At 42.7% G+C, this 27497-nt stretch overlaps 1 protein-coding gene across 11 annotated transcripts in view; it reads right to left on the reverse strand.

Moving 5' to 3' along the window:
* Positions 1-765: 765 nt before the first annotated feature.
* Positions 766-27497, reverse strand: part of TNIK (TRAF2 and NCK interacting kinase) — a 478118-nt gene continuing 451386 nt past the window's right edge. For all 11 annotated transcript variants that reach the window (XM_082249643.1, XM_082249642.1, XM_082249649.1 and 8 more), the window contains 6 exons: positions 27086-27220; positions 25920-26020; positions 20489-20638; positions 19762-19921; positions 13268-13407; positions 766-1847 (listed from right to left, as the gene is read on the reverse strand). In XM_082249643.1, the coding sequence (XP_082105769.1) occupies positions 1764-1847; positions 13268-13407; positions 19762-19921; positions 20489-20638; positions 25920-26020; positions 27086-27220 (770 nt within the window). In that variant the 3' untranslated portion in view covers positions 766-1763. The remainder of the gene's footprint in view (positions 1848-13267; positions 13408-19761; positions 19922-20488; positions 20639-25919; positions 26021-27085; positions 27221-27497) is intronic.

Here is a 27497-nt window from a genome sequence, read left to right on the forward strand (position 1 = left end):
ATGTGTATTTTGTTTTGACTGTTTTACTGTTAAAAGGTTCATCAGTTAGCAACAAAATAGTAAAAGCACCCTGCGAAAGTACAATCACAGCCACTAAAGGAAAACAATTTGCAACCAAATTGTAAATAACAGAGTGTGCAGCAATTTTCCTCCAAATCAAACAGTCACTAGATCAACATCATTCTCCTGTGAAGTGTCCTAGTGAAGTGCAAACAATTCTGTGGTTCTTATCTAGTCTGCAGGCATACGGTTTTGAATGCAATGTTTTTGTTTTGAAGGAGGAGGCAAAGTGTATTTCACTGGCAGTTCCTAGCACACCTTTGATGTATGTTATAGGAATAACAAAGCTGCAATGAAGGGCCCAAAAAGAAAGGCAAAACGAGGTAGGTAAACCAAAGAATAAAATCAATTTTTAATAACAAAAAAAAAAAAAAAAGCGCCACACTTTTCTTGATGTAACACTCTATTATCACAGCCAGCCATGCTTGTAGCTATTAAAAATAAACCTTTGATACACGTATTTTATCATTAAATTATTAGAGCATTTGTGTTGAAAGACTTATTATCACCTGAACTACATACACACTTTTTTGTAGATTTTTTTTTTATTTTACTTTTTTATTTTTTTTTTTGCACAGATGTGGTCTGTTACTGTACGTTGGGTAATTCTAAGAAATCTGTCTTTACAATGTTGGCCGGTAAAGCTTGAAGCCTGTAAACCGTGGCGGCAGTTGCTCTCATTCTGCCATCCTTTGGTTAAAAAACTATTTTTTTTTCATTTATTTTTTTTAAGTAGTAGGCCACAGCCTCACAGAAGCTCTTGACATTTTAATTGGTTAATACTAGAAAGTGTCATTGTGACAATATTGGCAACAGTCCTATTATTGCCTATTTGCTATCTGTCTGAATAGCTGTGAATGGAATTTAAAAGGTGACAGTCACCTGAAACCTCTCCACTGACATTACCTCTTGGTTTTTGCTCTCTTGCAATATATACAAAAAGAAAAACAGCACAGGAGTCTCTTTCCATTTCCCAAATAGTACTTGCTGCTCATTACAATACCAACGCACACCACTGTGTAAGAACTGATTGACTCTATGAACAGACAGATCGAGTAATGGCATAAGATTTATTTAAACGGCGGCTAGTTTAGCCATTTAAACTACGTTTCCCGAAAGAAGAGGAAACTTTGCTTTTCATTAAAAATGAATTAGGCTGTTGCTATCAAAAAGCAACATTCAGGTTGATGAAGGCAAAAAGGTTTTTTTTTTTAATTCTTCAATTACCCAGCTATACAGCTTTAGCGTTCAGCAAAACAGAAAAAAAGTACATTGTTGTGCTGTCCTATTTTACTCAGTAATTTTACAACATATCTATATTTATATATAACGCTAGAGCAGGCAGACAGGAATCGACAAACTGGCTCAAGTCTCAATACTTTTTTTTTTTTTTTTTTGCCATTCTTACAAAATAAGACACAATGAAAAGGTAAAATGAACAAGCCGACAGCTGATGTTTGTGGACCTGTGAACCACAGTTCTCAGTGTTGAAGTGCAAAGTCTCAGTTCTCCCTCTCTAGGGCAAGGCTGCTGAATCCTTGCATGCTGCTGTAATAAGTCCTGTGTACTCTTGCAGATCTGATAAACAAGAACACCCAGCCTGGTTAGGCAGCTGCAGAAAATCCCGCGAGGCTATGCACGTCTACAAAAACCAGACCTAGTTTAGAAATAATGCCATGGATAGGATTGCTCGGACAGCTCTGTTACCAGTTCATCATGGAGTTTCTGTTCAATGTCATAAAAAAGACTTGGCTGCTGCCTCCTGACCGGACAGACGCAAAGAACACCTATAAAAGACAGGCAGAATTTAAAAACATGAAAAAGTTTGCTCATGTGACATCATTTTGCATTGGGTATTTATTGGGAATTTTCAAAATGAATGGAAATCCCTAATGTAATTAGAGTGTTTGTATAGTAACACTGAGGAGTCTCCACCCTTCACAGCAGCAATTTTCTTTTTTTTGAGAAAACTCTTAGTTACAGAGCCAATGAGAAACATAAATATAGCAGCGGTCGGCAAACAGAAACAGACAGGATGCAAAACACTGAAACCCATATGTCCATGAAGTTGCAAAGTAAAAGAGAATTTCAGAAATGGTGACCTACAAACTGCATGATGATCAAACTATATGAACAGGTTTCCTTGTATACCAAGTAGAACCACAGCAGCACTTGGTGGAAAGTTCATCCACAAACATTTGGTGATTCTTTACAGAACCAGAGAATTGTCAGCTTGTGCCACAATACTAGATTTCACCAGCCAGTGGAGCTGCAGGTGAAATTTGTAATAACACTTATTCCATGAAAATCCTGCATGGGTAGAGAGTGGAGACCCCTCTATGTTGGGACATGGGAGAATCCCCAAAGGACAGGAGATTACAAGTCTTCCTGGGAATCTTTTAATAATACTATTTATAGCAAACAAAAGGATATTCTACTCATCTATTGGGCCGATAGCTGAATTTCTACTTTCCGTTTAGAAAGGTCTTCAGATGATGACCATCCCTGATCAGCTGAGGGACAAAACTAAATAAAAAGGAAAAGCAGCGCTTATTCTTGTTAGTACCAGAGTGAACCCTCTGTGTCCAATCCATACTCGACCAGGATAATTCCAACTACATACACAAAGCATACTTAAAGCATATATAAAACAAACAACATGAATGTAACATATTTTAGCTTACCAGTTTTCTTTTCTCAGGCATTTTTTATTTTTCACTTGGTGACCCTACTAGTAACATACTTACTGTCCAAGGGTGACAACACTTACTCATTGTGATGTATCTATGAAGGGGGGGCTTTGTCACACTAGAGCAGGACTAACTAGAACATCCCTTTCTAGTGTGGGGGTCTGTGGTGCTCAGAGATAACTGAGAACAATGTAACAGTTAAAGAGGTTGTAAACCCATACACACTTTTTTTTTTTTTTGTTCGACCTGAAAGAGAAACACATAATGAGCTAGTATGCATCGCATACTAGCTCATTATGCAATACTTACCTTAGTACGAGTCCCCGCCGTGCAGTCCGCTTACCTCTATGACGGGTGACATGTCCAGTCGCCCGTCTTCCGGGATCGCGGCATCCGGCCATCTGATTGGCCGGAGCCGCGGTGACGTCACTCCCGCGCACACGCGCGGGAGCCGATTGTCACGGCACGGGACTCTGAAGGAACGACACCAGCGGCCGTTCCTTCAGAGCGCATGCGCCAGTGACATCACTGGCTGCATGAAAGGTAAATATCTCCTAAACGGTACATGTTTAGGCGATATTTACAGTACCTATAGGTAAGCCTTATCATAGGCTGACCTATAGGTACAAGTGTCAGAGGAGGGTTTACTTCCTCTTTAACAAGTCAGCACAGGAAGTAATAAGCTGACAAGATTTCTGACAGGAGTCAAATAGTTTTTTTCACACATATCAAACAGATATAACAAAAGGGTTTAAATTGTCTATGTAAAAAAAATGATAATGTAATATGTTGCATTGTCCGACTGAATGCGTACCGGACACCCCTAAAGATGAATTGTCCAATGATCCAGACAAAGTTGGAGCTCTAGTACATTGATGGGCAGTCTGGACTCTGGAAGAATCCAGACGCCCTGAGCACACTCTGTGCTGAGGACGCCTTCCCACTCGAACAGGCTGGTATCTGTGGTGACAACTGGTCAGTACAGGGGGAGAAAGGAATTTCCCTGTCGAAGTGCTGGAGAATGAAACCACCAGATCAGGGAACCCCTCGTACCCTGGCTCAACAGGATCAGATTGTCTAGAGACCGAGGATCCTTGTCCCATTTCACCAGGATCCCTTTTTGCAGAGATCTCGTGTGGAACTGCTCAAATGGAACAGCCTCAAAGGTAGACAACATAAGTCCCAGCACCCACATGAAAGCCGGAGGGATGACCATCTGCTGCACAACAGAAACTGAATTGCCTCCTGCAATTTATGGAGTTTTTCCAGAGGAAGAAACAAACTGGCTGAGGCAGAGTTCAGAGTCAGACCCAGATAGTTCAGTCTTGTGGACAGAACCAGAGCAGACTTCTGAAGGTTCAGAATCCAACCAAACTCCCGCAGAGTTCGCAGAGTAATCTCCAAGTTGATAATCAGAGCAGTCTGAGACTCCGTTCGCAAAAGAAGATCATCCAGGTACCCCAGTACCATGATCCCCCGCTGATGCAACAATGCTAGTCCCGGGGCCAAAACTTTAGTGAAGACTCGAGGAGTGGAGGCGAGACCAAAGGGTAACGCCACAAACTGATAATGCTCATCACCCATGGAAAAGCGGAGGAAGCGCTGGTGACCGGCACAAATTGGAATGTGAAGGTAGGCATCCTTGATGTTGATAGAAAATCCTCTTGATGTAGGGACGCCACTACCATGCGAATGGACGCCATTCGGAACTTCTGTTCCCGCACAAAGCAGTTTAGCGCCTTGAGGTTCAGAACTGGATGTACCTTGCCTTCCTTCCTGGGAACTGTAAACAGGTTTGAGTAAAACCCCTGAAAACGTTCCGAAGTCAGAACTGGGAAAATCACCCCTTGAAGTAATAAATCTTGCACTGCACCAAAGAGACCCTGTAAGTGCAGGTTGGAAGGGAAGAACCTTTCCGGAGGATAAGACCGAAACTTGATCTTGTAGCCAGACCGAATGACTTTGTGGAAGCACTTGTCCTGTACCAGGGAGGTTCACGGATCTGGAAACCAGCGAAGACGCCCCCCCACCCCAGATACGGGGTAGGGCACCCCTTCATGCAAAGCCTTGTCCGCAGTTCTGGAAGAGCCCACTCATGGCTTGCTAGACCAGGTCCTCTTGGAAAATCCGCTGGAGACCCTGAAGATGAAAAGGCCTCTTATGAGCCGGGACGAATGGCCCCGGTCTGCGACAGGGCTCCTTGATCTTGGAAGCCTGCGGAAGAAGAGTACTCTTCCCCCCTGTGAGGCCCTTAATGATGTCATCCAAGGAAGCTCCAAACAGGCTATCCCCCACAAATGGGAGATCAGATAAGGCCTTCTAAGAAGTCTGGTCCGTAAACCAGCATTGCAGCCAGATAATATGCCAAAGGACCACTGCTGACACAGACAGGCTAGAAATCAAATGAGCCGCATCCAAAAGGCATCACAGACATACTGTAGCCCCTGGACCAACTGATCCACCAGTTCCGCAAAGGTAGGGGAAAGCTTTTCCCCTCCAGGTCCCAGTGTAAAAGCTTAGCCCACTCGGTCAGAGTGTTTGCGACACCAGGGCAATAGTAAATACTGGCCTAAGTGCCGAACCAGCCACAGTGAACATATGGTGGGTAAGAGCCTCCGACCTCCTATTAGCCAGATCTTTAAAGGCCGGGGGGCTCCTAAACTGGAATAAGGTTGCTTTATTTAACCTGGAAACTGGCGAGTCCACTACAGGGGGGGGGAGGCCATCCAATTTTTAAGCAGGGAATCCTTATAAGGATACTGCATCGCAAAACAGCAAAAGTGCATTTTGGGCAACCCCACTGTTTTTTTGTGACAATATTATCAGAGTAAGTGGGAAAAGGGAATGCCCTCACCACCTTGGAGGGCCTGTGGGTGCCAAAAGGGACTGGTGCCGCCATGGCAGCATCAGCTGCATCCTCCATCTTTAAAGTTTCACGCACTGACACAATCAGCACATCCACCAGCGCCTTTTCATGCGCAGCTAGAGGAGCAGAGGAGTCATCCTCACTATCTGAGCATGCAGGGTGCCTGGACGCAGACCCAGAAGGGTAACTCGCATCTGCAGGTACCCGAATCAGATTCAGGATCTGAAGAGACAGATGAAGCAGGTGAAGGTGGGGGATGTTTTTTGTTTTTCCCAGGACCAAATCCACCTTGGACACTAAGGACTCCAGGACCGCCATCAGTGCAGTCAGGGATTGCTGGGACCTGGAGGGCCCGTTCACCTCTGAGAGGAGATCAGGTGGGGAAATGTGCTCCATAGACTCCATTAGTGAAGAGGGGGACCCACACAAAAAAAGTGTATAACACTGCTAGGGACACCCCCACTGTGCTGGCGGCAACACAGGACTCAGCACGGAGCACTACCGCTGCTATAGCAGAGAGAGGGAGATAGAACCCCACAAAGAGACTCACCACCACCAATAAGGCACTTACAGCACCAAGCTAAACTGCACATCATGCCTCGATCAGGAAAAGAAAGATTCAGGAGTCAGCATTAGAAATGAGGAGGGGCTCCCATTGCTGAATCACCATCATATAGCTTCAAAAACATGGCCGCCACTATTTTCAATGTGAAAACCACAAGAAAATGGCAGCTGAGGCTACACAAATATGGACGCCGATCTACAGCACAAAAGGCTATGCGACGCATGGCATCATGTGGTTCCCGGGAGCCCAGGGGGGACCCCAGGATCTCTGAACATGATCCCAGCAGGAAGGTGGGCCCTGGCAGGAGCCCCCACCAGGTAAAGCCCCCTTCCAAAAGTCGATAGTCTGGTCACCGGCAGCACGCTCACCCCCACCCCCATCGCCAGCTCAACACCACAGACTGACCTAAAAGTATGGCCACCCCATGGGAGGGGAGGGTGGAGGGGGGGGTGTGTGCAGATGGGGGGTAACAAGTCTGCAGAGGACAACCAAGAAAGGGGGGAAACTCTGAAGTGGAAGGAGGCGAACGTGGGGGTCTGACCGTCACACGTCCACCCCAAAATCCTCCAGGAATAGAGGGGGGACAGCTATTCACCATACCAGGAAGTGGGTGGGCACCGCTCCTGACAGACAACCGCTCAATCAGAACGGGGGGCCGTCGGGCCAGAAGGAACGCTGTGACTCAGGCCGAGGCCAGGTCGTATGCGCCCTCGTGAGATGTTCAACTCATAGGCTATGTTGCGGGGCTATGTCGCGGCTGACCTAGTGCAGAACTGAGGCCTGCGCGCTAGCTGACCAGACTGGGGGGACCCTCTGGATCTAGATTATCCAGTCCATCGCCCAGTCTGGCAGTTGACTGTAGATTCTCACAGGAACAAAATAAAAATAGGAAAACGTTCAATTTAAAAAGAAAAAATTGCAAGGGCCAGAAATCCCAAAAAGTAACTAGGTCCTTACTACTGACTAGGCAGAAATAAACTGAGTGCCTATAGCTGAGAGGGGAAGTATACCCCCTGGGACTAGGCGTAGTCAAGCTTTTTCCTGCCTAGTGTCCTACTCCTGTAGGGGGCAGTATAACCCAATGGTGAAGAAGATAAGGAGCTCTTTCAGTAAATGAACAAAGGAGAAATACATTTTTTTAAATGTAAAAATGAAGTTCTGCACCCTTCAAAAATTTAAAGTCAGCAGCTACACATACTGCAACTGCTGACTTTTAATGTTAGGACACTTACCTGTCCTGGAATCCAGCGATGTCTGTTTCCATCGGCTGTCGGGTGCTGCCACTGCCATTGCCTGTAAGGGAACCCGGCCGTGGAGCCTTGTGGCTTCACGGCCAGGTCCCTACTGCACATGCGCGCTGCGCTCGGTAATTGGCCTGGAAGCAAAGGGAAGAGTAGGGGGTCGAACCCCTGGCGTACCTCGTCGCGGCAAGATCTGACAGGAGTGGGGATAGCGTAGCTGTCAAAAACGGGTACGCGCTTTGTGGCATCGGAGGGGGGGAGGAGACAGATAAGTGGAAGTTCCACTTTTGAGTGGAACTCCGCTTTAAGCCAGAGTAGGTCTTTTAATGTGGCTTAAAGAGCAACAATAAAAATACACTATTCCCTTTAAACAACTTGCAAAGGGGTGCTTTATGCCTGCACGTGAAGTAGCACAGCTGTAGGATGCCTTCTTATAAAAAGGACTTAAAAAAAAAATATATATATATACACACAGTAAACCCCCCTCCATTGCGGAGGATACGTTCCGGACCCAGCCGCAAAAAGTGAAAATCCGCGAAATAGAAAAACCCTATTAAAATGCATTGTAGGCATGTTTTATTTACTGTCACTGTACGTGTAAAAGCATTTAAGGTCTTTAAACACACTTTTAAAACAATAGAAACTCATTTAAACACATAAAAGATACTGAGAGACATAGCAAGAGCTATGGAAAACACAAAAATATTTCATTTTTAATGATTTATATAGTAAAATAACATTACAAAAAAAAAAAAAAATGCAATATACCGGGACCGCAAAAACTGAACCGCGATGGAGCGGGGGTTTCCTGTATATTTTTTTTTTTTTTTTTACACTAAGGCTACATTCACACCTGAGCGTAGCGTTTTTCGCGCGTTTTTTACCGCGATTTTACCGCGATTTTTGCGGCGTTTTTTACCGCGATTTTTACCGCGATTTTTGTGCAGGCGTTTTTAGATTGAATAGAGATCAATGGAAAACGCCTGTAATCTGCCCAAAAAGAAGCTCATGTACTTTTTTGAGCGTTGGGCGTTTTGTAAACAGCGTCAAAACGCTCAGATGTGAACAGGGGCCATTGAAATGAATAGGATTTGTCTTGTTGGGCGTTTTGAGAGCTGATCCTAGAGCAGAAAAACGCCCCAAAAACGCCCCAAAACGCCTAGATGTGAACGGAGCCTAAATGACAGATCTTTTCTTGCCTGATTCTGTTTGTAAGCAAAGTGTTCAGGGATTCTTGGGCGATGTCATTGACCAAATACAGTCAATGACATTATCCATGACCAGTTTGTTGACATTTAGCATTAGGCTGGAGAGCTGCCATTTGCGATGGGAGTACAGCAGGAGAAGATTGTTGTTGAATCATAAAGTCAGCAGGTCATGGGGCATAGTTCATTGTGATTCACATTGGATCTACAGAAATTTTAATGTAAATTTTCTTTGGCAACTTTGTGTTTACATTTACTTGGCCAAAGTTTTTTGTGAACGAGTAACAAGAGATACTATGTACCCCTTAGAGCCCATTCACACTAGCGCGACTTGTGAGGCAACTTGTGTTGCCCCAGGTAGCTTGACATAACAAAAGCAATGTTAATCAATCAGTGCCGTCTTAATTGGCACTACTGAAGTTGCTCCGACTTCAGAAAAGGGTCCTGTACTACTTTGAAGCGACCTGTGATCCAACTGTCCCATATACTTCAATGGGAGTTGCCTCCTTATCTTAATTGACACGACTTGTTATCAGACTTTCCAGGAAGAAGAAAGAGATTAGCCAGGCATTCCCCACAGACAAAGTCGCCTGTCTCTTCAAAGTAGTGCACAAGTCTCTTCCAAGTCTCTTCCAAGTCTCTAAACAAGTCTCTAAACAAGTCTCTAAACAAGTCTCTAAACAAGTCTCTAAACAAGTCTCTAAACAAGTCTCTAAACAAGTCTCTTCAAGTCACGGGGCGACTTTCTGGTAGTGGTAGTGTGAACCAGCTCTTACTCATTCATGGGGATGTTGGATACCTGGGGGCCCCCCATTTTGGAAGTGGGCTTCCAGATTCTGATACATGCCATCCCTGCAGACTCCTACATCCATCAGTCAGGAATGTGGGCATGAGGCCCTTGTTCTGCCCCCCGTTCCTCGATCTCCCTGTTCCTGGGTCTCCTGTTGCAAATACCAGCTTCTTGTTCAGCTGCAAATGTCCACAAACAGGCCAGGTACACTGGCTGATGTCATTTACCAAGTATCGGCATAACTATATTTGATCAATGACATAACCAGGGATGCCCACCAGCCCATTTACAATTTAAAACAAGCCAGCAGGCAGTCAGCATGTGTAGTTTATTTGCAGTAGCAATACTGTATCACCTGCAGGAGCTGGAGGGTTGGGAGGCCAAACTGGATACATTTGACCATTTATTTTGCCTATTTGACGTACTGTGAACCATTTTGGTTCTAGTCGAATTAATAACTTGAACCTGAAGCTCATCCCTAAATCTGAGGAAGCAGTGTGTTTTTGTTTTATCTTTTGGTTGAACTTAATGGATATCTTTTTTTTCAATCAAAGTAACTATGTAAGTATTGTATTATGCAGGTCAGTGACCAGATGTGGTTCTGTAACTCTCCTCTAACGGTCAGCTGCCTCGTGACGTCCCCAGGAGCACTGTGTCCAGCCCCGCTCCCCAATACTGACACGTCCCTAGGCTTCTCTGCTCAGCTGTAGGGAAGGAGAGAGAGAGGGGAGATAGAGCAGTGCTGGCACTGCTGGGGAGGGGCCAAGGTCTGTGCTTGGAGAGGGGGACGGGGAGTGGCCGTGCATAGTACTGTATGTGTGTATGGGAGGCTGCATCTCCTCCAATCAGGGGCCAAAGAGTCTGAGCACGGAATCCCAAAAGAGGAACACTGTGACTTCAGATGCCCACACTGCAGATGGCCGCGCTGTACAGGACCCGACTAAAGTAAGGTATATGTGCTGCACAAACACAAACAGGGGACAGTTTACAGGATACCTTAATGTATATGCACGAGGCCTGACTATATTAGGGATATTTTTACCCAAAAAATTTTTTTGGGCAGGAACTCCGCTTTAATGTTGTTTGTTAATTGTTGCTATATCTACAGCTTGCTGATCAGATCTAATGTTCTGTGAGCTATAGATCTGAAGGTTTGTTTCAGGGGTTCCCCAAGATCTCAGCCTTTTTGCCAAGGGTTCCTCCAAGGTAAAAGGATTGAGAAACCCTGTACAACACAGTTATAGGAAAAACTAAAGACGATTGTACAATCAGACTATAACATGTGGGGACAGCTTGACAGTGCATTAGAATAGTAAAAATGAGATATATATATACAGTGGGTACGGAAAGTATTCAGACCCCCTTAAATTTTTCACTCTTTGTTATATTGCAGCCATTTGCTAAAATCATTTAGGTTCATTCTTCTTCCTCATGAATGTACACATAGCACCACATACTGACAGAAAAACACAGAATTGTTGACATTTTTACAGATTTATTAAAAAAGAAAAACTGAAATATCACATGGTCCTAAGTATTCAGACCCTTTGCTGTGACACTCATATATTTAACTCAGGTGCTTTCCATTTCTTCTGATCATCCTTGAGATGGTTCTATACCTTCATTTGAGTCCAGCTGTGTTTGATTATACTGATTGGACTTGATTAGGAAAGCCACACACCTGTCTATATAAGACCTTCCAGATCACAATGCATGTCAGAGCAAATGAGAATCATGAGGTCAAAGGAACTGCCTGAAGAGCTCAGAGACAGAATTGTGGCAAGGCACAGATCTGGCCAAGGTTACAAAAAGATTTCTGCTGCACTTAAGGTTCCTAAGAGCACAGTGGCCTCCATAATCCTCAAATGGAAGACGTTTGGGACGACCAGAACCCTTCCTAGAGCTGGCCGTCCGGCCAAACTGAGCTATCGGGGGAGAAGAGCCTTGGTGAGAGAGGTAAAGAAGAACCCAAAGATCACTGTGGCTGAGCTCCAGAGATGCAGTCAGGAGATGGGAGAAAGTTGTAGAAAGTCAACCATCACTGCAGCCCTCCACCAGTCGGGGCTTTATGGCAGAGTGGCCCGACGGAAGCCTCTCCTCAGTGTAAGACACATGAAAGCCCGCATGGAGTTTGCTAAAAAACACCTGAAGGACTCCAAGATGGTGAGAAATAAGATTCTCTGGTCTGATGAGACCAAAATAGAACTTTTTGGCCTTAATTCTAAGCGGTATGTGTGGAGAAAACCAGGCACTGCTCATCACCTGTCCAATACAGTCCCAACAGTGAAGCATGGTGGTGGCAGCATCATGCTGTGGGGGTGTTTTTCAGCTGCAGGGACAGGACGACTGGTTGCAATCGAGGGAAAGATGAATGCGGCCAAGTACATGGATATCCTGGACAAAAACCTTCTCCAGAGTGCTCTGGACCTCAGACTAGGCCGAAGGTTTACCTTCCAACAAGACAATGACCCTAAGCACACAGCTAAAATAATGAAGGAGTGGCTTCACAACAACTTCGTGCTTGTTCTTGAATGGCCCAGCCAGAGCCCTGACTTAAACCCAATTGAGCATCTCTGGAGAGACCTAAAAATGGCTGTCCACCAACGTTTACCATCCAACCTGACAGAACTGGAGAGGATCTGCAAGGAGGAATGGCAGAGGATCCCCAAATCCAGGTGTGAAAGACTTGTTGCATCTTTCCCAAAAAGACTCCTGGCTGTATTAGATCAAAAGGGGGCTTCTACTAAATACTGAGCAAAGGGTCTGAATACTTAGGACCATGTGATATTTCAGTTTTTCTTTTTTAATAAATCTGCAACAATGTCAACAATTCTGTGTTTTTCTGTCAGTATGGGGTGCTATGTGTACATTCATGAGGAAGAAGAATGAACCTAAATGATTTTAGCAAATGGCTGCAATATAACAAAGAGTGAAAAATTTAAGGGGGTCTGAATACTTTCCGTACCCACTGTATATAGAGTAGCAAAGTTTCAGCACTCAGCACTGTGTTTCACACTTTACTCATCCCAAAACACTGCTACACAGTGCTTTAATGTGTGATCTATTTATTACATGGAAAGACTTTTAAGAGAAAAACAATTACAGTGCTGAATTTAAGTAGAGTTTACATTACTTTTACATGTGTCTTAGATAATATATGCTTTGGATATTTCTTTTTGGAGAGTTCATATTACTTGCTGTAAAGAGGTTAAACCGGTACAATCAATCCAAAGTGAAACACTGCCACTAGTGGCCATGTCTTACTAGGAAAATGGTATATCAGTTACACATCGTTCTTTGATTTGTATGCAAAGCAATTCCTTTTACATCTTAATATTTTGTTTGAGAGGACAGCATTAAACATATCATCGGCAGTCTGTGCTTGCATAAGCGACATGTTCTTTTTATACAGTGCCTGTCAGTGCAAAGACAATGGTTTACCCAAAACCTGACTTAATGTGTATCACTAGTCATGCACTCTGGGAGAAAAAGCAGTTGAATTCCGTACTTCACACAATTTTTTTAGATTGTGTAGCTTAATTATAATTTGTAGTGGGCATTAAACTACTATGGACATATTTTTCACTTTTGGTGTATCTTGTTATTGTTACATACAGTACACTTTTGTAATTGTCTGTGCTTATAACACTTTGTGCAGTTTCACAAAAAGAAAGCGGTGCTATGAAAATCATATACCAGTAATCAGAACAGTAAAAATGTGTACTGACTCCAAGGTAAGAGGACACCCATCCTTCAGTAAAGGGTAATATTCTTTTAGTTTTCGGTGTGTGAGTGAATAAGGTTAAACCATAATCCAGCAGTCAAACCACAGTTCTTATGTAGTACATACCTTATCGTTCCTCTCACACAAAAATTTTAACCTCTGGGCTCTCTTGTGCATGAATACTCCATCCAGGTGCCCGGTCTCCACTGAACGGATTTCAATAGCTTTCTCTCCCCAGCCCATTATCTGATTGGAATGGATATATGCTGCAAAGGACAACACAAGCTTTAGACTGGTGATGCTAGATATCTAGAAATAAGGCCGTGGGCACATGGACCCCTTGATCTGTTGATTGGCCTGTATTTCTTTTTCGTACTACTGTACTAAAATCATGAGTTTGGGGGAGGGGGCACAGGAGAATGTCTGTATGTCTGTAATCTTTCTCTGACACCTCTTGACTAAACTCTATCAGGTAAGGAGTCAAACAGTAGGAATTGAACTTTCCTTCCTGACCACTAACTTTTCCTACTCCAAGTCCAGCAGCACCAGAGGTGTTGAGTACACATACCCTCACCTTTCCCCGGGAAACAATGCATGCTTACTGAAAGTCCTAAAAATAAAAACTGAAAAAAGGCTAATCTGCTAGAGATATCTTGCTCATTCACGTGTTTGGGGTCAATTACAGCATACACATAGCATGATAAGCTGCTGTCTGCACAGGAGGATGAATGTAGAATTGGATTAAACTAAAATCACTTACTGAAGTAAAGTTGTCAAGGCAGTTGAATGTGCAGGCACAACTGAACCACCCTAAGGGATGGCATACGCTGCTAGAATTGTGACAGCTGTATGCTGAGTTTGACGAAATTCGAGCAATGGGTGCCTCTGTTGGCTCAAACCGACACTGCTTGGATATTCTGACAGCCGCTGCAGCCAGCTGTCAGAATAAAATGGCTGACAGTGGAGATTCATCCATTCCTGCTGTTAGATTTCATTTGTTCAGCCTGCAGGCAGAATGAAAGAAATTTACAGTATGTGTGTAAGGACAGCTTAAGTCATCTATTCCGGATAGGGCATTCCTTTGGCCTCCGGAGACTGTTCACGTTTATGCCTGTAGAGATGATCTGTAGATACTTCTAGTGCCAGCTTATCAAGTGAAAAACCAATAGCACTCAGACAAGGCATTCCAACCTACTTGATCACCATTCCTTTATTGACTGTGTTTATTGCATGTAGTTTACAGACATTACATTGTCAACTTATTTGGCCATTGGACATCCAATGTTTGTGAGTACCTAAAGTGTTACTAAACCCACAACAGTAAAATCAGCCTGTATATATATATATATATATATATATATATATATATATACACAGTGCCTTGCGAAAGTATTCGGCCCCCTTGAACTTTGCGACCTTTTGCCACATTTCAGGCTTCAAACATAAAGATATAAAACTGTAATTTTTTTGTGAAGAAACAACAAGTGGGACACAATCATGAAGTGGAACGAAATTTATTGGCTATTTCAAACTTTTTTAACAAATAAAAAACTGAAAAATTGGGCGTGCAAAATTATTCAGCCCCCTTAAGTTAATACTTTGTAGCGTCACCTTTTGCTGCGATTAAAGCTGTAAGTCGCTTGGGGTATGTCTCTATCAGCACATCGAGAGATTAAAATTTTTGCCCATTCCTCCTTGCAAAACCGCTCAAGCTCAGTGAGGTTGGATGGAGAGCATTTGTGAACAGCAGTTTTCAGTTCTTTCCACAGATTCTCGATTGGATTCAGGTCTGGACTTTGACTTGGCCATTCTAACACCTGGATATGTTTATTTGTGAACCATTCCATTGTAGATTTTGCTTTATGTTTTGGATCATTGTCTTGTTGGAAGACAAATCTCCGTCCCAGTCTCAGGTCTTTTGCAGACTCCATCAGGTTTTCTTCCAGAATGGTCCTGTATTTGGCTCTATCCATCTTCCCATCAATTTTAACCATCTTCCCTGTCCCTGCTGAAGAAAAGCAGGCCCAAACCATGATGCTGCCACCACCATGTTTGACAGTGGGGATGGTGTGTTCAGGGTGATGAGCTGTGTTGCTTTTACGCCAAACATAACATTTTGCATTGTTGCCAAAAAGTTCGATTTTGGTTTCATCTGACCAGAGCACCTTCTTCCACATGTTTGGTGTGTCTCCCAGGTGGCTTGTGGCAAATTTTAAACGACACTTTTTATGGATATCTTTAAGAAATGGCTTTCTTCTTGCCACTCCAGGCTTCCATAAAGGCCAGATTTGTGCAGTATACGACTGATTGTTGTCCTAGGGACAGAGTCTCCCACCTCAGCTGTAGATCTCTGCAGTTCATCCAGAGTGATCATGGGCCTCTTGGCTGCATCTCTGATCAGTCTTCTCCTTGTATGAGCTGAAAGCTTAGAGGGACGGCCAGGTCTTCGTAGATTTGCAGTGGTCTGATACTCCTTCCATTTCCATATTATCGCTTGCACAGTGCTCCTTGGGATGTTTAAAGCTTGGGAAATCTTTTTGTATCCAAATCCGGCTTTAAACTTCTCCACAACACTATCTCGGACCTGCCTGGTGTGTCCCTTGTTCTTCATGATGCTCTCTGCGCTTTAAACGGACCTCTGAGAATATCACAGTGCAGGTGCATTTATACGGAGACTTGATTACATACAGGTCGATTCTATTTATCATCATTAGTCATTTAGGTCAACATTGGATCATTCAGAGATGCTCACTGAACTTCTGGAGAGAGTTTGCTGCACTGAAAGTAAAGGGGCTGAATCATTTTGCTTGCCCAATTTTTCAGTTTTTTATTTGTTAACAAAGTTTGAAATATCCAATAAATTTCGTTTCACTTCATGATTGTGTCTCACTTGTTGTTGATTCTTCACAAAAAATTACAGTTTTATATCTTTATGTTTGAATCCTCAAATGTGGCAAAAGGTCGCAAAGTTCAAGGGGGCCGAATACTTTTGCAAGGCACTGTGTGTATATATATATATATATATGTATATATATATATATATATATATATATATATATACACACACACACACAGTAAAGCATGCTTGTTATACTCACTGTGGGACCCAAGGGGTTAATCCTGGGCATTGTGTAAAAAGGCTGTTTGATCCTGTCTTCTCTGATTCTCCTCTACTTCCACTGTCCCCAGTCTATCTCCTGACAGTACAGAGCCTTTGGAATCACTCTGCACATGCTCAGTTTGGTGTGTATTGCTAAAGTTTTTTGTTTTGTTTTAATTTTTGGGAGGGTGCATGTGATAAGCTCAGGGCCAATCAGCACTCTCCAGACAAAGGATCAGGGGTCCTGCAGCCTCGTAGGAGAGGGAGAGTAGCATGAAAACACCTCCTACAAGCTTTAACCAGACACTGATAGAAATCACAATACTACTGATGAGAAAAGGTATTTAGCATTATATATTTACTAAAATAATTGCATTTCCATGTTCGGTGTACTGTGGGAAACCAGATATTGTGAATTCAGGGTCCTGGATTTAGTACACTTTAAGTATCATGCTAATGCAGACGTCATGCCATCAATTTTTTAAAAGCAACTCTTAAAAAAGAATAGGGTCTGCATTACAGCCACTTTCTGAAAATGCTAGTTACAGTCCCAGAACAAGTCTGCTGTAAATGAGTGTCACAACTAGGGATTGGCCGAACATCCCCCTGTTCGGTTCGCACCAGAACATCTCGAACAAGAAAAAAGTTCTAGCTAACATGCAAACTCTATAAAAGTCTATGGGACATGAACATGAAAAATCAAAGTCCACATTTTAAAGGCTTATATGCAAGTTATTGCCATAAAAAGTGTATAGGGACCTGGGTAAAGCCGTGGGGGACATGCATCAATCATTTTTTAAAACGATCGTTTTAAAAAGGAGCAGTGATTTTAATGTGCCTGTAAAGTGGCACATCTGTACGATGTATGGAGCCTGCTGCAGCAATATTGACATTTCTAAAGGAAAAAATATAATTTAAACTTGCTCGCGGCTGTAATGTATTGCTGGCTCCTACAGATAAAAAAAAAAAAAAAATGAAAAAAATGGCATAGGGTCGAATATGGATTTTATGGGGAACCCCACTCGAAAAAAAAAAAAAAATCTTTGCCAAACCCTTATTCGAGCATGCAGCCTGGCAGGTCAAGAAAGGGGGGGGGGAGAGCGAGCGCCCCCACCGCCTGAACCATACCAGGCCACATGCCCTCAACATGGGGGGGTTGGTGGGGGTGTTGGTTCATCTGTACGATGTATGGAGCCTGCTGCAGCAATATTGACATTTCTAAAGGAAAAAATGTAATTTAAACTTGCTCGCGGCTGTAATGTATTGCTGGCTCCCGGCAATACAGATAAAAAAAAAATGAAAAAAAAAAAAAAACGGCATAGGGTCTAATATGGATTTTATGGGGAACCCCACTCCAAAATTAAAAAATAAAAATCTTTACCAAACCCTTATTCGAGCATGCAGCCTGGAAGGTCAAGAAAGGGGGGGGGAGAGAGAGCGAGCGCCCCCACCTCCTGAACCTTACCAGGCCACATGCCCTCAACATGGGGGGGTTGGTGGGGGTGTTGGTTCTTTGGGCCGGGGCCACCCCAAAGCACTTCATCCCCATGTTGATGGGGACAAGGGCCTCTTCCCGACAACCCTAGGCTGTGGTCGTGGGGGTCTGCAGGTGGGGGGCTTATCGGAATCTGGAAGCCCCCTTTAAAAAAGGGGCACCCAGATCCCGTCCCCCCATGTGAATGGGTATTGGATACATCGTACCCGTACCCATTTACCTAAAAAGTGTAAAAAAGTAAAAACTACAGGAAACTGTTTTTTAAAAGTACTTTATTAAAAAGAAAAAAAAATAGTGTCCCTCAAAATCCATTGTCAATTACGACGCCTGCTGACCGGAAAAATAGAAAAATTGCAAAAAAGCCTCCTAAGAAGTTACCCACCGTATGCCTGATCTTCGTGATGTCATGTGACGTTAGAAGGGCCGGTGCCACCGGGTGACGTACCTGGGTCCCCTTGCCTATAAAAGAACTGTCAAAGCCAAAGTTCGGGCTTACGGTGGGTAGCCTCTTAGGAGGCAAAGAGTTTTAAAATTTTTCCAGTGGGCATCGTGATTGGCGATGGATTTACATTGAGGAACACTATTTCTTTTTTTCTTTTTATAAAGGACTTGTCAAAAACCTTTTCCTGTGGTTTTTACTTTTTTGGTGAATGGGTACAGGTACGGTGTACCCGATTACCCATCCACATGTGGGGGGAGGGCCGGGATCTGGGGGCCCCCTTGTTAAAGGGAGCTTTCAGATTCTAATAAGCCCCCCACAACCACAGCCCAGGGTTGTCAGAAAGAGGCCCTTGTCCCCATCAACATGGGGATGAAGTGCTTTGGGGGGCACCCCAAAGTACCCTCCCCATGTTGAGGGCAAGCGCTCCTGGTATGGTTCAGGAGGGGGAGGGGCTTGCTCATTCCCCCCTTTCCTGGACTGCCAGGCTGCATGCTCGGATAAGGGTCTGGTATGGATTTTGGGGGGACCCCACGCCATTTTTTAAAAAACATTTTGGTGTGGAGCTCCCCTTAAAATCTATACCAGACCTGAAGGATCTGGTATGGATTTTGGGTGGGACCTCACGCCGTTTTTTTTTTTATTTGGTGTGGAGTTTCCCTTAAAATCAATACCAGACCCAAAGGGCCTGGTATAGATTTGGGGGGGACCCCATGCCGTTTCTTTTAAAATTCTGTCATAGGGTTCCCCTTATTGGGGAAATATTGGTCAGCTTGACATGGCACTGCTCACAAACCATAAGTGACAAGGACACCAAACTTGGGGAGCACCGAGCAGGGACCCAGGACTACAACATATCCATACATTTTAAAAGTGGAGTATGCCTGTACACTATATTGACTGCACTAAACTGATTGAACTCACTATCCACTAACTGCCTACCTAATCTCTATTATCACACACTATACACGGCTGCCATGTAAGCAGCAGCCTTATACAGTGTGGGGCGTGGACTTAGCTACTAAGCCATGATTGGCCAAAGGCAGTACATTGTGCTATGATTGGCCAAAGCATACAGATCAGGTGCATGCTTTGGCCAATCATCAGAAATCAATGCACTGCAAGAGCGCAGTGTGCTATGGCGCGCTTATCGGCTGAGCGCCCCATTTGTTCATGTATTCAGTGAACACACGAACAGCTGATGTTAGAGTCGAACGTAACACAGAGCCCATCCCTAGTCACGACTACTTTTCTCTATACTCATTCCAGGTCAGTGACTCAGATAGTATTAAAGTCAAATGTATCAGAATGAAAACAAGAGAACTGCAATTCTAAAAGAGAGTTCAGTAATGGCAGCCCTATTAATCTACCATGACAGTATACTTTTAGGAGTGAAGAATTTCAGCTTTATGTGGCCATGGTTACCCACTGTACCCGACGTTGTGCAGTGTTTCCTGAGTTAGGAATAAGTTCTAAGGACCCTTGTTTAAACTTGAATACTCACAATGCCCACAAAGGCCTGATCATTTAATTACATATGCAATGTAAACTAGTGGCACAGTTTTGTCAACACCCAAAACACTAACCTACTGAAGTGGGCATTTCACCCCACTGAAGCACCACATCTTTAGTAATTCGGCCATATGTGTTAACATACACCCCTTCATCCTCATAGCACACAAGCATTTCCATGCCGTCTGTTTTGGGCAAGATGACAATGGCATGTGGAGTAATGTTTCCTTGAATCTGAAAACAAGAAAAGAAGAAGATGGAGTTTAGACACAAGCATCCTATTATTTAGAAAGATAAAATGCAAGCTTCAGTTTGGATTTTGCTATACTTAACCTATATTATCTTGAATTATTTTCTACCAGTAAATAACATTTTCAGCCTATCTCCATAAACAGTCCAATAATGGAAATTATGTACGTCACAAGGTGCACTAAATTATTTTTAATTTTACTTTTATATTTTAGTTATGTCACAAGTAATAATTACAGTTTACTTAAATATATTTATAATCATAACCGACTTTCTCAAAGCCCAATATTGTTCTAGTTGTTCTAGTGTAGAATTTGATTTTTCTGGGACTCACTTTTTTTTTTTTTTACATTTAGAACCACCAAAAACTGGGGTCCTGGACATATGAATAATTACTTGAACCATGCTGTAAATGTGCTGAGACAAATTCTGTAACATAACATAGTTAATAGATGTGTTTGTACCTCCAAAAGATAAAGTGCAGGCACATGTTGCTGTTAATTTAAAGATACAACAATATACCTCAACCACATTCTGAACATATTTACTTACATGAGATGGAATGTAGATGTCATATGTATTTCCAGAATCAACATCAATGACATGGAAACCACTGCTTGAGCCAAATATTACTTTTAATCTTTGACCTTCTTCTACGGTGAGATCACAGAGCAATGGTCTATGCTGGAGGTCTGTAAAGGACTAAACATATACCTTCAGTTTTATTATCGGCAGCTGAAACTACACAGAAAATAAAAAGTAATATAGCTTGTTATTATTCGTAGAAAACCTCCATGAATTACTGGTAGACTCTTCTGAGCTTCCAGTACACATACGGTAATTATTAGGCCGATAAGGTTGTTTTCTCACTGGCTGTGTTGACGACAGTGTTATGTATGGGCCAAGCTTGATATATATGGCCAACAGATATATAATCAAATATTGAACAACTAGGACGGTAGAGGTAACTCTACAATGGCCACATCAATGCCATAAATGTCATAAATTTGGTGTTTTTCTTCCTGCACAGTTTGGATTTTATGGATTTGTACGGATTTACAGTTGGCCATATATGGTTCGTAATATGGCCAGTTCAGCAGGGACATGTTGGAAAATGTTGCATCAGTCAAAGGCTGCAGCTACTTATCAGTGTATTCTGACAGCAGCAGGTGACAAACTTAGGGACCATTCACATCATAACACAGAACTCTGATAAATGCCTCTTGCAGTGCTTTATACAGTCAATTTACATGAATGAGATAATAGGGCAGGCTGCATTTGCATGTAACACACAGGACACAATGCGTTGTGCCACACTGCATTGCAGTGCACATGTGTTTTGGAGATGGGTTGGGGTACTAATCACAATAAATCACTGTGGCACACCAAAGCATATAATGTGTTTTGCTGCATGTTACTGCAGCACAAGTGCTATAGGCTTAGCACCCCAGCTGTAACAAAGCTGTTGTATACATCAGCTATTTTGTTGCTAGATTTTCAAAAAGCTGTTGAATTTGAATTGTAATCCAGAAATACAGAAGATAGTTTTATACTTGTTCTTATGTCCATAGTTTGATTTTAATAATAAAAAAAAAACAAGGGCAAAAATGTTGGTGAATGACAAAATAGTAGCAATAGAACAAAAATTCATCTAAATGTAAGTGGATGGTAAGAGGCTGAAAATATGTCCAGGATACAATTTTAGGATTTTTCCTGTGCTTGGGGAGTCGTACGTGCCGTGTAAAGCCTGCCATACAAGTGATCGGCTGTGATTGTTAAGCGCAGATACTTCAGTATTTCAGCTTTTACATGCACATGCATGTTTCAACATATTTCCCAAACAAAAAACGTCCACGTTCGGGAAATACATAGTACTTGCATGTGGTGGAAAATGCCATGAACAGAAGTATAGGATATAGGAAAATGCCTGGAAATGTTCACTGGGCATCGCGGAAGAAGTCACGAGATCATGTGAAGCAACGCGTAGGACCCCCGGAAGTGACGTATGAGGAAGAGACGCACATTACCTCCATTCGTTTTACCTTACTGCTGACAGTAATTTTAAATGTGAGTTATTGCAATCTTTTTTTAAATAAATTTGCTGACATACTACACTATGAGAGGTCCCTTATTTGTACCCCATCTCTGAGAATATTGCCAGGAGAATACTGCCAGGAGTAGCGGAAATTCCCAGTCATAGGATCATAGGAGACCCTATTCACAGGACCCTGGGAACCCTGGAGTGATTGACCACACCCCTCCACCCTGTATCAGAAGACAGACCAGTACCAGGAACCAGGAGAGGGACCCATCCCTGGAACCCTGCAGCCAAACCTACCTACAGGCTTTACACAAGAAAGTTACAGGTGAGAGGCCAACCGCAGGATTAGGAGATCCCTTCACGTTCCATCACCTGCACTTTCTTTTTTTGGAAGTACCCAGTAGTATCCATCTGCACATATACCTCGGATTGATTTATTGTCACCTGCACCCAGCACTTGGCTTAGTACAAGCACTGTTACTACACTTGTGCACAATGCACTTTATTTGAACTTATTTATATACTTACAATTATTACCTTTTGAATATTTACTTGTATGCACTTGTTCTCCAGTTAAACCTATTTTTTTAAATTTTTGTAAGTATCAGCACGGTCACTTTTTACACGTATGTATGTATTAGCACCTATATGTATATTATTTAATTTATACCTAGTTTTATCCGTTAGCACAAGGCACTTTGTGGCAATCACAGCAATACACACTTTGTGTCCAACCACCATTTTTTGCACTACCCATAGCACCTCCCCTTTACACTGCTTTTTATATTTATGGATATTAGATTGATATTTTAGATATATACCTCGTTTATTTACATATTTATTTTTTGAGAAGATCTCTATTTGTTTACATTTTCTTCTGATCTATAGAGCTACCTATTTTTGACTGTCTCTCATTAGAAATACCGTTTATCACGCAAGAGGTAGCGCAGCACTACCCCTCACCACCACCATATACCCTCCGCTTGAGTCACAGGAATTATTTTCCGATCCATCACCTGTGAATGCCTAATGTACCTCCAGCCACAGAATACAAAGTTCTTTGCTGGCAGGTGAATGCCTGTCAGCTAATTTTTGGGGCCTGTAATGGCCGACACTTATTTACCCTGTGAATGCCTAATGTACCTCCAGCCACAGAATACAAAGTTCTTTGCTGTCAGGTGAATGTCTATCAGCTAATTTTTGGGGCCTGTAATGGCCGACACTTATTTACCCTGTGAATGCCTAATGTACCTCCGGCCACAGAATACAAAGTTCTTTGCTGTCAGGTGAACACCTGTCGGCTAATTTTTGGGGCCTGTAATGGCCGACACTTACTTCTGTATCCTGTGAATGCCTAATGTACCTCCAGCCACAGAATACAAAGTTCTTTGCTGTCAGGTGAACGCCTGTTGGCTAATTTTTGGGGCCTGTACTGGCCGACACTTACTTCTTTATCCTGTGAAGGCCAAATTTTTCAGACTGGAATTGAAAATCAATGGGTCTGTAAACGTTCTGCTAAATTGTGGAATGGATGCGGTCCCATTTTACAGACATGTGCATGGACCCTATATGTATTTGACATGTATTTACCGGCAGCTGTCAGTTCTGGCTGATTTAGGCCGAGCTATTAAACTAAAACCGAGCAATATTACAAAAAACAAAATACACGTTATAACTGTAAAAACAATTTATATAACTTTAAAATTAAAAATTTTCTGGCAACGTTTCCAATAGCAGGATCATCTCCTGCAACCCCTTCATAGCCTGGCATTGCCTCTCCTCCATGGCCTTCATGCGCTCCTGAATTGACAAACTTTTGCAGATAAAAAAGAATGCTGGTCTATCACAGATTCGCTTAATACTTCTGGTATGTCAGTGTCCATGTTGTGGGACTATGTGTGCACAGCTAGTAAGTATTTTGTGGCTGCAAATATGACCTGGAGGTTTTTCATGTTCGTCTGTCATTAAAATGAATGGGACCCACCGCGAACCGCAGGAACATTTGAGCGAATTTGCGTACCGTCCCATCAGATGTTTGTGCATCACTAGTTGGGACCACAGTCACCAAAACAAACCACTGGTAACACAATATGCCACCATAGATAGGAATTCTGCAGTGCCCGCAAGGTCCCCCTCCTCAAGAAGGCACATCTACAGGCTCGTCTGAAGTTTAGCAATGAACATCTAAATGATTCAAAGAAGGATTGGGAGAAAGTGCTGTGGTCAGACGAGACCAAAAGTGATGTTTTTGGCATTAACTCGACTTGTCGTGTTTGGAGGAAGAAAAATTCGGACTATGACCCTAAGAAAACCATCTCTACAGTCAAGCACGGAGACGGAAACATTTTGCTTTGGGGCGGTTTTCCTGCTAAAGGTACAACCTGGCTTTGCCACATTGAGGGGTGAAATGGCTGGGGCCATGTATTGTAAAATCTTGAATGAGAACCTTCTTCCCCCAGCCACTGGTCACTGGAAGTTCAACATGGAACCTCATGGCAAAGTCTCTGAGGATCTGAAAAAAATCAATTTTTGCTCTACATAAAGATGTCCTAGGCTATAAGAAGATTGCCAAGACCCTGAAACTGAGCTGCAGCATGGTGGCCAAGACCATACAGCGGTTTAACAGGACAGGTTCCACTCAGAACAGGCCAAACCATGGTCGACCAAAAGGTTGAGTGCACATGTTCAGCATCATATTCAGAGGTTGTCTTTGGGAAATAGACATATGAGTGCTGTCATCATTGCTGCAGAGGATGAAGGGGTGGGGGGGGTCAGCCTGTCAGTGCTGAGACCATATGCCCGACACTGCATCAAATTGGTCTGCAAGGCTATCATCCCAGAAGGAAGCCTCTTCTAAAGATGATACACAAAAAAGCCTGCAAACAGTTTACTGAAGACAAGCAGACTAAGGACATGGATTACTGGAACCATGTCCTGTGGTCTGATGAGACCAAGAAAAACTTATTTGGTTCAGATAGTGTCAAACGTGTGTGGCGGCAACCAGGTGTGGAGTACAAAAACAAGTGTGTCTTTGCCTACAGTCAAGCATGGTGGTGAGAGTGTCACAGTCTGGGGCTGCATGAGTGCTGCCTGGACTGCAGAGCTACAGTTCATCGAGGGAACCATGAATGCCAAAATGTACTGAAGACATACTGAAGTAGAGCATGATCCCCCTCCCTTCGGAGATTAGGCCGCAGGGCAGTATTCCAACATGATAACAAATCCAAACACACCTCCATGACGACCACTGCCTTGCTAAAGTAGCTGAAGGTAAAGGTGATGGACTGGCCACGCATGCCTCCAGACCTAAACCCTATTGAGCGTCTGTGGGGCATCCTGAAATCGAAGGTGGAGAAGCGCAAGGTCTCTAACATCCATCAGCTCTGTGATGTCGTGATGGAGGAGTGGAAGAGTACCCCAGTGGCAACCTGTGAAGCTCTGGTTAACTCAATGCCCAAGAGGGTTAGGGCAGTGCTGGAAAATAATGGTAGCCACACAAAATATTGACACTTTGGTCCCACTTTAGACATTTTCACTTAGGGGTGTTCAACCCGAAGGGATGAACAAAAAAACTCTAAAAAACTAAGAGATTGGCATTCTATGACATACAATGTTAGTGCGGCGATCTCCCCCCTGCTGTGCCTTTGAGTTCTGGCAGCACTGATCGGATGCTGGTCAAACAATGGTTTTCCAGCACGCCCATTGGATAGAAAGCCAACCCCTGTGTACAAGGTAAACCCAGTGTGGGACCAGAGACTGGTAATGAACTTTGTTGTATGGTTTTCCTTACACCAGGACTGTAAACTGAATACATTACTTTTGCTAAAGAAAGCCATTTGTGTTTGCCTGTTTTGAGAAACCAATAAAGACTAATTACTTTTACAAACAGCTTGCTGGTGATCTCGGGCCCTCCAAATGAAAATATAAATAAATGCTACATACCTTAAAAGCCATAAACTTATGGTACGGCTTTGGAGCCCAGGCATAAATCTCTACAGAACTCTTTAATGCAATAACCAAGAACTTGATTCTTTCATATTTTACTAAAAAAAAAAGAGTGAAACAAATACAGACTTTATCATAATAGAGTCCTAAAGTGAGAAAAAAAATACAAATGTGCAAATACCTTTATCCATACTGTGCTGCCACCTGGTTCTGTGCTTACTTAAGAACCAAATCATAACATGTTTCTTTTAACTTGATAGACAGTACACAGAATATTTTAAAGTGACCCTGTTGTTGAAAGCAGAAAAAATAAAAATGTTCTTGAAAAAAAGAAGACACTTCATACCTGCCTATACTGAAACCTGTTTATGAATCTTTGCTCTGCTGCTTCAAGAATCTTTTGCATCCAATACATTTCCAGGTATGTTGGATACTTGCATCCTCTACCGCATTCTTTTGTTCCTCTTGGAACCTCTATGTAACTACTGTGTCAGGCACCTTTGCATAGCACCAGAGCAGGATTTTACAAATGTGTGCCCGGACTAGTAGGTATGAAGTGTCTTCTTTTACAGGAGAACTTTTGTGTCACTTTGTTTTTCAGCGACAGGATGGCTTTAACTTATGTAGGTATACAAGTCTGCTAAGGGAATACTAGCACAACAGAGTAAATATCCTAGTACTATGGTTCACTATATGCAATCATATGTTTGCTATTTCCAGTTTAAGTCAGAGCTAAACAGTTCTTACAATCAAAGCTTTTTTATAAAAAAATCTCCCCCCCCTTCAATTTTCATTAGCCAAGCAGTCGAGTTCCTACCCAACAGAAGCTCCAGGACCCTACAGCCAATGATGCTAGAGCACAACCTCTCAGGCAGGTCACCTAGATGTTGTTAGAGTGACATTCTTGTACAGCCAGCCATTCAGTGACAACAGCCAGCTGTCACCAACTGTTAAATTCTGACAGTTTAGTATTTCACATTAGTGATAATGCAGTGGAGAGGAGGGTGAATTGTAAAAAAAAAAAAAAAAAAAAGCTTTGGTTTAAAGAGGGGTTTTGGACCACTTTAATAACAATAGGAATATCAGTCTATATCCAATTGGATGTTGAGGACTAAAAACCATGTGTACGTTATGTTTATTGTAATGCAATAAAGAGAACTCACCAACTTTATAATGCACACAGCCTTCTAATTCCCCTACTGTTATCCAGCCCTGCTTCTTCTCTACCTCTGGATCATTGTGCAATATCCGGTTCCTCAGCCAGGAAAGGTAATACACTCTTAGCTTGTTCTTTTTCCCTAATGAGACATATAACACAAGTCTTGATTCAAAAAAAAAGATTTGCGAAAGGATATGTTGTTACTTACAGATAATTAGTGTATACTTACATGTATATACAGGAGGTAAAAGGTACAGTCTATTCAAAAAATGCACTATGTCAGCTAGTGCATGTACTGAAGACAACTGTGAAATGGTTATACTATACATACTCCTTATTTTGTGTGTGTGTGTGTGTGTGTGTGATATATTAACACATATATATATATATATATATATATATATATATATATATTA

The sequence above is a fragment of the Pelophylax lessonae genome (genome assembly GCF_965119305.1).
Source record: "Pelophylax lessonae genome assembly, chromosome: 3".
Lineage (NCBI taxonomy): Eukaryota > Metazoa > Chordata > Amphibia > Anura > Ranidae > Pelophylax > Pelophylax lessonae.